This window comes from Oncorhynchus kisutch, unplaced genomic scaffold (assembly GCF_002021735.2).
Source record: "Oncorhynchus kisutch isolate 150728-3 unplaced genomic scaffold, Okis_V2 scaffold722, whole genome shotgun sequence".
Lineage (NCBI taxonomy): Eukaryota > Metazoa > Chordata > Actinopteri > Salmoniformes > Salmonidae > Oncorhynchus > Oncorhynchus kisutch.
The window spans coordinates 286611-300000 of record NW_022262667.1 but is presented as its reverse complement, the minus strand read 5'-3'; the positions used below and the strand labels follow the sequence as shown (position 1 = coordinate 300000).

Sequence of the window (13390 nt, the reverse complement as noted above, 5' to 3'; positions counted from 1 at the left end):
TAGAGATGTAGAGGTTCTCCTCACGGTCTGTCCACTATCCTAGAGGAGTAGAGAGGTTCTCCTCACGGTCTGTCCACTATCCTAGAGGATTAGAGATGTAGAGGTTCTCCTCACGGTTTGTCCACTATCCTAGAGGAGTAGAGATGTAGAGGTTCTCCACACGGTTTGTCCACTATCCTAGAGGAGTAGAGATGTAGAGGTTCTCCTCACGGTCTGTCCACTATCCTAGAGGAGTAGAGAGGTTCTCCACACGGTCTGTCCACTAGCCTAGAGGAGTAGAGATGTAGAGGTTCTCCACACGGTCTGTCCACTATCCTAGAGGAGTAGAGAGGTTCTCCTCACGGTCTGTCCACTATCCTAGAGGAGTAGAGAGGTTCTCCACACGGTCTGTCCACTAGCCTAGAGGAGTAGAGAGGTTCTCCTCACGGTCTGTCCACTATCCTAGAGGAGTAGAGAGGTTCTCCTCACGGTCTGTCCACTATCCTAGAGGAGTAGAGAGGTTCTCCTCACGGTCTGTCCACTAGCCTAGAGGAGTAGAGAGGTTCTCCACACGGTCTGTCCACTATCCTAGAGGAGTAGAGAGGTTCTCCACACGGTCTGTCCACTAGCCTAGAGGAGTAGAGATGTAGAGGTTCTCCTCACGGTCTGTCCACTAGCCTAGAGGAGTAGAGAGGTTCTCCACACGGTCTGTCCACTATCCTAGAGGAGTAGAGATGTTCTCCTCACGGTCTGTCCACTATCCTAGAGGAGTAGAGATGTAGAGGTTCTCCTCACGGTTTGTCCACTAGCCTAGAGGAGTAGAGATGTAGAGGTTCTCCTCACGGTCTGTCCACTATCCTAGAGGAGTAGAGATGTTCTCCTCACGGTCTGTCCACTAGCCTAGAGGAGTAGAGATGTAGAAATACATCAGAATCACTGTCAAGATGTTTTCTTAAAGAGCTTTTTCAATACAAAGAATCTTAAAGTGTCTTTGAAAACCACAAAGACATTTAGTGATCTGATGGTCGATGTGGCTCCACTGTTTCAGATGTCTGCTCCTTACGGCAGTATGGAATGCAGTGTGTTTATGTTATGATGTCTGGTCGGTACGGCAGTATGGAATGCAGTGTGTTTATGTTATGATGTCTGCTCGGTACGGCAGTATGGAATGCAGTGTGTTTATGTTATGATGTCTGCTCGGTACGGCAGTATGAAATGCAGTGTGTTTATGTTATGATGTCTGCTAGGTACGGCAGTATGGAATGCAGTGTGTTTATGTTATGATGTCTGCTCGGTACGGCAGTATGGAATGCAGTGTGTTTATGTTATGATGTCTGCTCGGTACGGCAGTATGAAATGCAGTGTGTTTATGTTATGATGTCTGCTCCTTATGGCAGTATGAAATGCAGTGTGTTTATGTTATGATGTCTGCTCGGTACGGCAGTATGGAATGCAGTGTGTTTATGTTATGATGTCTGCTCGGTACGGCAGTATGAAATGCAGTGTGTTTATGTTATGATGTCTGCTAGGTACGGCAGTATGAAATGCAGTGTGTTTATGTTATGATGTCTGCTCGGTACGGCAGTAGGAAATGCAGTGTGTTTATGTTATGATGTCTGCTCCTTACGGCAGTATTAAATGCAGTGTGTTTATGTTATGATGTCTGCTCGGTACGGCAGTAGGAAATGCAGTGTGTTTATGTTATGATGTCTGCTCGGTACGGCGGTATGAAATGCAGTGTGTTTATGTTATGATGTCTGCTAGGTACGGCAGTATGAAATGCAGTGTGTTTATGTTATGATGTCTGCTCGGTACGGCAGTATGAAATGCAGTGTGTTTATGTTATGATGTCTGCTCGGTACGGCAGTAGGAAATGCAGTGTGTTTATGTTATGATGTCTGCTAGGTACGGCAGTATGAAATGCAGTGTGTTTATGTTATGATGTCTGCTCGGTACGGCAGTAGGAAATGCAGTGTGTTTATGTTATGATGTCTGCTCGGTACGGCGGTATGAAATGCAGTGTGTTTATGTTATGATGTCTGCTAGGTACGGCAGTATGAAATGCAGTGTGTTTATGTTATGATGTCTGCTCGGTACGGCAGTATGAAATGCAGTGTGTTTATGTTATGATGTCTGCTAGGTACGGCAGTATGAAATGCAGTGTGTTTATGTTATGATGTCTGCTCGGTACGGCAGTATGAAATGCAGTGTGTTTATGTTATGATGTCTGCTCGGTACGGCAGTAGGAAATGCAGTGTGTTTATGTTATGATGTCTGCTCGGTACGGCAGTAGGAAATGCAGTGTGTTTATGTTACGATGTCTGCTCGGTACGGCAGTATGAAATTCAGTGTGTTTATGTTATGATGTCTGCTAGGTACGGCAGTAGGAAATGCAGTGTGTTTATGTTAAGATGTCTGCTAGGTACGGCAGTATGAAATGCAGTGTGTATGTTACATTGAGATTCAACTAATTGTTCTCTGCCTCCCTTTTTCATCATCTTCCCTTTCCTCTACCTCTCTCTCCTTCTTCTACCTCTCTCTCTCTCTCTCTCTCTCTGTCTCTCTCTCTGTCTCTCTCTCTCTCTGTCTCTCTCTCTGTCTCTACCTCTCTCTCTCCTCTCTCTCTCTCTGTCTCTCTCTGTCTCTCTCTCTCTCTGTCTCTCTCTCTCTCTCTCTCTCTCTCTTTGTCTCTCTCTCTCTCTCTTTGTCTCTCTCTCTGTCTCTCTGTCTCCCATCCTCTCTCTCTCTCCATCCTCTATCTCTCTCCATCCTCTACCTCTCTCTCTCTCTCTCTCTCTCTCTCTCTCTCTCTCTCTCTCTCTCTGTCTCTCTTTGTCTCTCTCTCTGTCTCTCTCTCTCCATCCTCTATCTCCTCTCGCTCTGTCCTCTACCTCCTCTCTCTCACTCTCCATCCTCTACCTCCTCTCTCTCACTCCTTCCTCTACCTCCTCTCTCTCTCTCTCTCTCTCCATCCTCTACCTCCTCTCTCTGTCCCCTTCCTCCTCTCTCTCGCTCCATCCTCTACCTCCTCTCTCTCGCTCCTTCCTCCACCTCCTCTCTCCATCCTCTACCTCCTCCCTCTCTCTCTCCATCCTGTATTTCCTCTCTCTCTTTCTTTCTCTCTCTGCCTCTCTCTCCATCCTCCTCTCTCTCTGTCCAGGGGTCGTAAGTGTAAGCCCATCTTTGTGCAGATAGCCCGTCAGGTGGTCAAGCTGAATGCGTCTGACCTGCGGCTGCCGTCCAGGGCCTGGAAGGTCAAGCTGGTGGGGGAGGGGGCCGACGATGCTGGAGGGGTGTTTGATGACACCATCACTGAGATGTGTCAGGTAGACTAACAGTTTAACTACAGTAGAGTTTACAGTTAGATGTGTAATTTACAGTAGAGTTTACAGTTAGATGTGTCAGTTACAGTAGAGTGTACAGTTAGATGTGTCAGGTAGACTAACAGTTTAACTACAGTAGAGTTTACAGTTAGATGTGTCATTTACAGTAGAGTTTACAGTTAGATGTGTCAGTTACAGTAGTGTACAGTTAGATGTGTCAGGTAGACTAACAGTTTAACTACAGTAGAGTTTACAGTTAGATGTGTCATTTACAGTAGAGGTTACAGTTAAGATGTGTCAGTTACAGGTAGAGTTTACAGTTAGATGTGTAATTTACAGTAGAGTTTACAGTTAGATGTGTCAGTTACAGGTAGAGTTTACAGTTAAATGTGTAATTTACAGTAGAGTTTGCCGTTAGATGTGTCAGGTAGACTAACAGTTTAACTACAGTAGAGTTTACAGTTAGATGTGTCATTTACAGTAGAGTTTACAGTTAGATGTGTCAGTTACAGTAGTTTACAGTTAGATGTCAGGTAGAGAAACAGTTTAACTACAGTAGAGTTTACAGTTAGATGTGTAAATTACAGTAGAGTTTACAGTTAGATGTGTCATTTACAGTAGAGGTTACAGTTAAGATGTGTCAGTTACAGGTAGAGTTTACAGTTAGATGTGTAATTTACAGTAGAGTTTACAGTTAGATGTGTCAGTTACAGGTAGAGTTTACAGTTAAATGTGTAATTACAGTAGAGTTTGCCGTTAGATGTGTCATTTACAGTAGAGTCTACAGTTAGATGTGTCATTTACAGTAGAGTCTACAGTTAGATGTGTCAGGTAGACTAACAGTTTAACTACAGTAGAGTTTACAGTTAGATGTGTCATTTACAGTAGAGTTTACAGTTAGATGTGTCAGTTACAGTAGTTTACAGTTAGATGTCAGGTAGAGAAACAGTTTAACTACAGTAGAGTTTACAGTTAGATGTGTAAATTACAGTAGAGTTTACAGTTAGATGTGTCATTTACAGTAGAGGTTACAGTTAAGATGTGTCAGTTACAGGTAGAGTTTACAGTTAGATGTGTAATTTACAGTAGAGTTTACAGTTAGATGTGTCAGTTACAGGTAGAGTTTACAGTTAAATGTGTAATTTACAGTAGAGTTTGCCGTTAGATGTGTCATTTACAGTAGAGTCTACAGTTAGATGTGTCAGTTACAGGTAGAGTTTACAGTTAGATGTGTCATTTACAGTAGTTTACAGTTAGATGTGTCAGGTAGAGTAACAGTATAACTACAGTAGAGTTTACAGTTAAATGTGTCATTTACAGTAGAGTTTACAGTAAGCTGTCTCAGTTACAGTAGAGTTTACAGTTAGATGTGTCAGTTACAGTAGAGTTTACAGTAAGCTGTGTCAGTTACAGTAGAGTTTACAGTTAGATGCTGCAGGAGGTATTATTAACAGTAGAATTAGTGACTATTATAAATAGTAGTGAGATAGTAACAGTAGAATTAGTGGCTATAATAAATAGTAGTGGGATAGTAACAGTAGAATTAGTGGCTATAATAAATAGTAGTGGGATAGTAACAGTAGAATTAGTGGCTATTATAAATAGTAGTGAGATAGTAACAGTAGAATTAGTGACTATAATAAATAGTAGTGAGATAGTAACAGTAGAATTAGTGGCTATAATAAATAGTAGTGAGATAGTAACAGTAGAATTAGTGACTATAATAAATAGTAGTGAGATAGTAACAGTAGAATTAGTGACTATAATAAATAGTAGTGAGATAGTAACAGTAGAATTAGTGACTATTATAAATAGTAGTGAGATAGTAACAGTAGAATTAGTGACTATAATAAATAGTAGTGAGATAGTAACAGTAGTAGTAGTAGTAGTAGTAGTAGAATTAGTGACTATTATAAATAGTAGTGAGATAGTAACAGTAGAATTAGTGGCTATAATAAATAGTAGTGAGATAGTAACATACATTCCAAGTGATTTGCTGTTTGGGATTTGGGAACAAAGCCTCAGTCTCAACCTGAAGTCATTTCCTTGTGGTGTCTGCACTATGTTCAAATCAAATCAAATGTATTCATATAGCCCTTCGTACATCAGCTGATATATCAAAGTGCTGTACAGAAACCCAGCCTAAAACCCCAAACAGCAAACAATGCAGGTGTAGAAGCACGGTGGCTAGGAAAAACTCCCTAGAAAGGCCAAAACCTAGGAAGAAACCTAGAGAGGAACCAGGCTATGTGGGGTGGCCAGTCCTCTTCTGGCTGTGCCGGGTGGAGATTATAACAGAACATGGCCAAGATGTTCAAATGTTCATAAATGACCAGCATGGTCCAATAATAATAAGGCAGAACAGTTGAAACTGGAGTTCTATGTTCTTGTCTATTCTTCTGAGTTTATCCAAACTTCTTTACCAGAGAAATTTACTGGTTTCCTGAAATGTTCAACTAACAAATCGTGAGTCAGAAAAGTGATATTATTCAGAGACGGGCTGTGGACAGGATATCTTGTGAGACTGAGGCCTATTTCCTGTGTAGGAGTTGGAGACGGGAGTAGTGGATCTCCTCATCCCCTCCCCCAACGCCACAGCTGAGGTGGGCTACAACAGAGACAGGTGAGGACTGGCTAGGACACCAACAGAGACGCACAGTACCACATTACTGACACGCTGTCTCATTACCAGTCACCATATAGAGACAGTACCACATTACTGACACGCTGTCTCATTACCAGTCACCATATAGAGACAGTACCACATTACTGACACGCTGTCTCATTACCAGTCACCATAGAGACGCTGTCTCATTACCAGTCACCATAGAGACAGTAGATACAGAGGTATAGTCTATATGACTCTGTGTGATGGGCCACTATAGAGCTATAGTCTATATGACTCTGTGTTATGGGCCACTACAGAGGTATAGTCTATATGACTCTGTGTTATGGGCCACTACAGAGCTATAGTCTATATGACACTGTGTTATGGGCCACTACAGAGCTATAGTCTATATGACACTGTGTTATGGGCCACTACAGAGCTATAGTCTATATGACACTGTGTTATGGGCCACTACAGAGCTATAGTCTATATGACTCTGTTATGGGCCACTACAGAGGTATAGTCTATATGACTCTGTGTTATGGGCCACTACAGAGCTATCTATAGTCTATATGACTCTGTGTTATGGGCCACTACAGAGCAATAGTCTATATGACTCTGTTATGGGCCACTACAGAGGTATAGTCTATATGACTCTGTGTTATGGGCCACTACAGAGCTATCTATAGTCTATATGACTCTGTGTTATGTGCCACTACAGAGTTATAGTCTATATGACTCTGTGTTATGGGCCACTACAGAGCTATAGTCTATATGACTCTGTTATGGGCCACTACAGAGGTATAGTCTATATGACTCTGTGTTATGGGCCACTACAGAGCTATCTATAGTCTATATGACTCTGTGTTATGGGCCACTACAGAGTTATAGTCTATATGACTCTGTGTTATGGGCCACTACAGAGCTATAGTCTATATGACTCTGTGTTATGGGCCACTACAGAGTTATAGTCTATATGACTCTGTGTTATGGGCCACTACAGAGCTATAGTCTAGATGACTCTGTTATGGGCCACTACAGAGCTATCTATAGTCTATATGACTCTGTGTTTTGGGCCACTACAGAGCTATCTATAGTCTATATGACACTGTGTTATGGGCCACTACAGAGCTATCTATAGTCTATATGACTCTATGTTATGGGCCACTACAGAGCAATAGTCTATATGACTCTGTTATGGGCCACTACAGAGGTATAGTCTATATGACTCTGTGTTATGGGCCACTACAGAGCTATCTATAGTCTATATGACTCTGTGTTATGGGCCACTACAGAGGTATAGTCTATATGACTCTGTGTTATGGGCCACTACAGAGGTATAGTCTATATGACTCTGTGTTATGGGCCACTACAGAGCTATAGTCTATATGAATCTGATTTTTGGGCCACTACAGAGCTATCTATAGTCTATATGACTCTGTGTTTTGGGCCACTACAGAGCTATCTATAGTCTATATGACACTGTGTTATGGGACACTCAGGTCAACTCTAAACCTCCCTGCCTCCCCCAGGTTCCTGCTGAGCCCGTCATCCTGTCTGGATGAGCAGCTCCTCCAGTTTAAGTTCCTGGGTATCCTGATGGGGGTGGCTATCCGGACCAAGAAGCCCCTGGACCTGCACCTTGCCCCCATGGTGTGGAAGCAGCTGTGTTGTATTCCTCTGGTCCTGGAGGATCTAGAGGAGGTGGACCTGCTCTACGTTCAGACACTCAACAGCATTCTTCACATTGAAGACAGCGGCATCACAGAGGATAATTTCCATGAGGTGATAGATTTATTCTGTCTGTTTTTCTCTCTCCTCAGCTTAAGGTCACGAGCTACGATATTGGAATGAGGAGGAGGAGTGTGAGGAGGAGGAGGAGGAGGATGAGGAGGAGGAGTAGGAGTATGAGGGGGATGAGGAGTAGGAGTATGAGGGGGATGAGGATGAGGATGAGGGGGGGTGAGGATGATGTGGGGGATGAGGATGATGGGGGGGGGTGAGGATGAGGGGGATGAGGAGTATGAGGGGGATTAGGAGTATGAGGGGGATGAGGATGATGTGGGGGATGAGGATGATGAGGGGGGTGAGGATGAGGGGGAGTGAGGATGAGGAGGAGAGGGAAAGAGAGAAAGAGACGTTTGGAGGGGAGTGATGGTTCACATCCATTCAGTTTGGATTCAATACTGGAACTGACATGGATGGGGAGATTTGACTTGGAAACTAGCCTAGGAAATGGAGCTGTGTTTCCTGTTCGACTTGGAAACTAGCCTAGGAAATGGAGCTGTGTTTCCTGTTCGACTTGGAAACTAGCCTAGGAAATGGAGCTGTGTTTCCTGTTCGACTTGGAAACTAGCCTAGGAAATGGAGCTGTGTTTCCTGTTCGACTTGGAAACTAGCCTAGGAAATGGAGCTGTGTTTCCTGTTCGACTTGGAAACTAGCCTAGGAAATGGAGCTGTGTTTCCTGTTCGACTTGGAAACTAGCCTAGGAAATGGAGCTGTGTTTCCTGTTCGACTTGGAAACTAGCCTAGGAAATGGAGCTGTGTTTCCTGTTCGACTTGGAAACTAGCCTAGGAAATGGAGCTGTGTTTCCTGTTCGACTTGGAAACTAGCCTAGGAAATGGAGCTGTGTTTCCTGTTCGACTTGGAAACTAGCCTAGGAAATGGAGCTGTGTTTCCTGTTCGACTTGGAATCTAGCCTAGGAAATGGAGCTGTGTTTCCTGTTCGACTTGGAAACTAGCCTAGGAAATGGAGCTGTGTGTCCTGTTCGACTTGGAAACTAGCCTAGGAAATGGAGCTGTGTTTCCTGTTCGACTTGGAAACTAGCCTAGGAAATGGAGCTGTGTTTCCTGTTCGACTTGGAAACTAGCCTAGGAAATGGAGCTGTGTTTCCTGTTTGGTATGGTGATAATATGGTATGGTGATAATATGGTATGGTGAGGTCTCTCAGTATGGTGATAATATGGTATGGTGAGGTCTCTCAGTATGGTGATAATATGGTATGGTGAGGTCCCTCAGTATGGTGATAATATGGTATGGTGAGGTCTCTCAGTATGGTGATAATATGGTATAGTGAAGTCCCTCAGTATGGTGATAATATGGTATGGTGATAATATGGTATAGTGATAATATGGTATGGTGATAATATGGTATGGTGAGGTCCCTCAGTATGGTGATAATATGGTATGATGAGGTCCCTCAGTATGGTGATAATATGGTATGGTGATAATATGGTATGGTGAGGTCTCTCAGTATGGTGATAATATGGTATGGTGAGGTCCCTCAGTATGGTGATAATATGGTATGATGAGGTCCCTCAGTATGGTGATAATATGGTATGGTGATAATATGGTATGGTGATAATATGGTTTGGTGAGGTCTCTCAGTATGGTGATAATATGGTATGGTGATAATATGGTTTGGTGAGGTCTCTCAGTATGGTGATAATATGGTTTGGTGATAATATGGTATGGTGAGGTCTCTCAGTATGGTGATGATATGGTATGGTGATAATATGGTATGGTGATAATATGGTATGGTGAGGTCCCTCAGTATGGTGATAATATGGTATGGTGATGATATGGTATGGTGAGGTCCCTCAGTATGGTGATAATATGGTATGGTGATAATATGGTATGGTGTTAATATTGTATGGTGATAATATGGTATGGTGGTAATATGGTATGGTGATAATATGGTATGGTGAGGTCTCTCAGTATGGTGATAATATGGTGTGGTGATAATATTGTATGGTGTTAATACGGTATGGTGATAATATGGTATGGTGAGGTCTCTCAGTATGGTGATAATATGGTATGGTGATAATATGGTATGGTGAGGTCCCTCAGTATGGTGATAATATGGTATGGTGATAATATGGTATGGTGGTAATATGGTATGGTGAGGTCCCTCAGTATGGTGATAATATGGTATGGTGATGATATGGTATGGTGATGATATGGTATGGTGGTAATATGGTATGGTGAGGTCTCTCAGTATGGTGATAATATGGTATGGTGAGGTCTCTCAGTATGGTGGTAATATGGTATGGTGAGGTCTCTCAGTATGGTGGTAATATGGTATGGTGAGGTCCCTCAGTATGGTGATAATATGGTATGGTGAGGTCTCTCAGTATGGTGATAATATGGTGTGGTGATAATATGGTATGGTGAGGTCTCTCAGTATGGTGATAATATGGTATGGAGATAATATGGTATGGTGAGGTCCCTCAGTATGGTGATAATATGGTATGTTGATAATATGGTGTGGTGATAATATTGTATGGTGATAATACACCATGGCCCCGACACACACACACATAACCACTGCACTGAGACTCTACTGGACTGGACCGGGCTCCTTCTCTCTCTCACACAGAAACACACACACACACACACACACACACACACACACACACACACACACACACACACACACACACACACACTGGAATGCAAGGGTCCTGTTGATGCAGCACATCCTGTCTGGGGATTGGCCAGTTGGCCTGCCTCCCAGGAAGGACCACAGCCAGGATAGATAGAGAGAGTCCAGAGAGGGAGAGGAGGGGGGAAGAGGGAGGGAGAGAGAGACATGGCCTCCCTGTCTTGTGAAGGAAGGACCACAGCCAGGATAGATAGAGAGAGTCCAGAGAGTGAGAGGAAGGGAGAGAGGGGGGGAAGAGGGAGGGAGAGAGAGACATGGCCTCCCTGTCTTGTGAAGGAAGGACCACAGCCAGGGGAAAGAGAAAGAGGTGGAGGAGAGGTGGGAGAGAGTGAAATGGCCTCTCAGGCCCACAGTCTCCTAGCCAAGAGAGGGAAGATGGAGGAAGGAGCGGGGGGAGAGAGAGAGAGGTGGAGGAGAGGTGGGAGAGAGAGACAGGGAATAAAGAGAAAGGGACTGAATCTCCTGATCTGACAGGATTCTGAATCAACTCTCTACAAATGGAATTGACCCCCAACTTGAACTCAGATGAAGTGAGGTTGTACTGTTGTGTTCCTCCCTCTAGATGATTCCTCTGGATTCGTTCGTGGGTCAGAGTGCGGACGGTAAGATGGTTCCTATTATCCCCGGGGGAAACAGCATCCCTCTGACCTTCTCCAACAGGAAGGAGTATGTAGCCCGGGCCATCGAGTACCGCCTGCACGAGATAGACAGACAGGTACGACACACACACACTCACAGGAGTACCGCCTGCACGAGATAGACAGACAGGTACGACACACAGGTGTACCACCTGCACGAGATAGACAGACAGGTACGACACACAGGAGTACCGCCTGCATGAAATAGACAGACAGGTATGACACACACACACACACAGGAGTACCGCCTGCACGAAATAGACAGACAGTTACGACACAAACAACACCATCGAGTACCGCCTGCACCAGATAGACAGACGGGTACGACACAGATAACACCATCGAGTACTGCCTGCACCAGATAGACAGACGGGTACGACACAAACAACACCATCGAGTACCGCCTGCACCAGATAGACAGACGGGTATGACACAGACAACACCATCGAGTACCGCCTGCACCAGATAGACAGACGGGGTACGAGAGGCAGCACACCAGAGCGTCTGACAGCGGCTGTTGGTCGTCCCATCGCCTCATGTTTTGTTAATGTCCCGTGTCTGCTGCAGGTCATTAACCTCCAGCGATGTGATGACTAACACACCGTGGCCACCTGCTGCTTTCAGACCATCCTCTTCGGTGACTAACACACCGTGGCCACCTGCTGCTTTTAGACCTTCCCCTTCAGTGACTCACACACCGTGGCCACCTGCTGCTTTCAGACCATCCTCTTCGGTGACTAACACACTGTGGCCACCTGCTGCTTTCAGACCATCCTCTTCGGTGACTAACACACCGTGGCCACCTGCTGCTTTTAGACCTTCCTCTTCGGTGACTAACACACCGTGGCCACCTGCTGCTTTCAGACCATCCTCTTCGGTGACTAACACACCGTGGCCACCTGCTGCTTTTAGACCTTCCTCTTCGGTGACTAACACACCGTGGCCACCTGCTGCTTTCAGACCATCCTCTTCTGTGACTAACACACCGTGGCCACCTGCTGCTTTCAGACCTTCCTCTTCGGTGACTAACACACCGTGGCCACCTGCAGCTTTCAGACCTTCCTCTTCGGTGACTAACACACCGTGGCCACCTGCTGCTTTCAGACCATCCTCTTCGGTGACTAACACACCGTGGCCACCTGCTGCTTTCAGACCATCCTCTTCGGTGACTAACACACCGTGGCCACCTGCTGCTTTCAGACCATCCTCTTCGGTGACTAACACACCGTGGCCACCTGCTGCTTTCAGACCATCCTCTTCGTGGTGTCTTCTCTATGAGACATTATCGAGCTCTCTGCACTACACTTAGGCTATGGCCCCGAGGCTTTTCATTTCAGAGAAACTCAGCAGACCTCTCCTCCACTCTGAAACTTGAGATGTATATATTGAATTATTGGATTAAGACAAGAGGCACTGTGCTCTTTTATAATAGAAACTGAATTCTGAATTGGTTTTAAGATGAAGAATCATGCCTGGAATTTGATTTTAACACCCAGCTTGGTTGGCATGGGAACAACTATATTTATAATTGTAGAAACGTCATGGTTCAGTATATAACTATAACTAGACTGTATTTATAAGTGTTAGACTCTAAGGTGTTTAGAGTACAGTACATGTCTCTGTTAGACTCTAAGGTGTTTAGAGTACAGTACATGTCTCTGTTAGACTCTAAGGTGTGAGAGTACAGTACATGTCTCTGTTAGACTCTAAGGTGTGAGAGTACAGTACATGTCTCTGTTAGACTCTAAGGTGTTTAGAGTACAGTACATGTCTCTGTTAGACTCTAAGGTGTGAGAGTACAGTACATGTCTCTGTTAGACTCTAAGGTGTGAGAGTACAGTACATGTCTCTGTTAGTTGTGTGGTTAACTCTCAACTGGAAACTCTTGTTTCATATCTCCCCTCCCCTCCGTCTCTCTCCCCTGTCTTTCTCCTTCCCCTATCCCTCTCTCTCTCTCCCCCTCTCTCTCTCTCCCCCCTCTCTCTCTCTCCCTCCCCTCCCTATCCCTCTCTCTATCCCTCTCTCTCCCCTTATCCCTCTCACCCATCCCTCTCGATCCCCCCTCTCTCTCTCGCTCTCTCTCTCCCTCCCCATCCCTCTCTCTTCCCCCTATCCCCCCCCCCCCCCTTCTCTCTCCCAGGTGGCGGTTGTGCGTGAGGGCATGTCCTGGATCGTCCCTGTCCCTCTCCTCTCCCTCCTCACAGCCAAACAACTGGAACAGATGGTTTGTGGGATGCCAGAGATCAGTGTGGACGTGCTCAAGAAGGTCTCATTACTTTGTCTTCCGTTTGTTTTCATCTCATTGTTTTGCTGTAAAGTGATTTCAATATGCACTGACTGACTGACTGACTGACTGGCTGACTGGCTGGCTGACTGACTGGCTGACTGACTGACTG

At 44.9% G+C, this 13390-nt stretch overlaps 1 protein-coding gene across 1 annotated transcript in view; it reads left to right on the top strand.

Annotated features, from left to right (window-relative positions):
• Positions 1-13390, top strand: part of LOC109885662 (probable E3 ubiquitin-protein ligase HERC1) — a 211746-nt gene that overhangs the window by 191428 nt on the left and 6928 nt on the right. Inside the window, 5 exon segments of the mRNA XM_031815997.1 lie at positions 3140-3305; positions 5849-5925; positions 7443-7695; positions 10919-11071; positions 13135-13260. Coding sequence (XP_031671857.1) covers positions 3140-3305; positions 5849-5925; positions 7443-7695; positions 10919-11071; positions 13135-13260 — 775 coding nt within the window.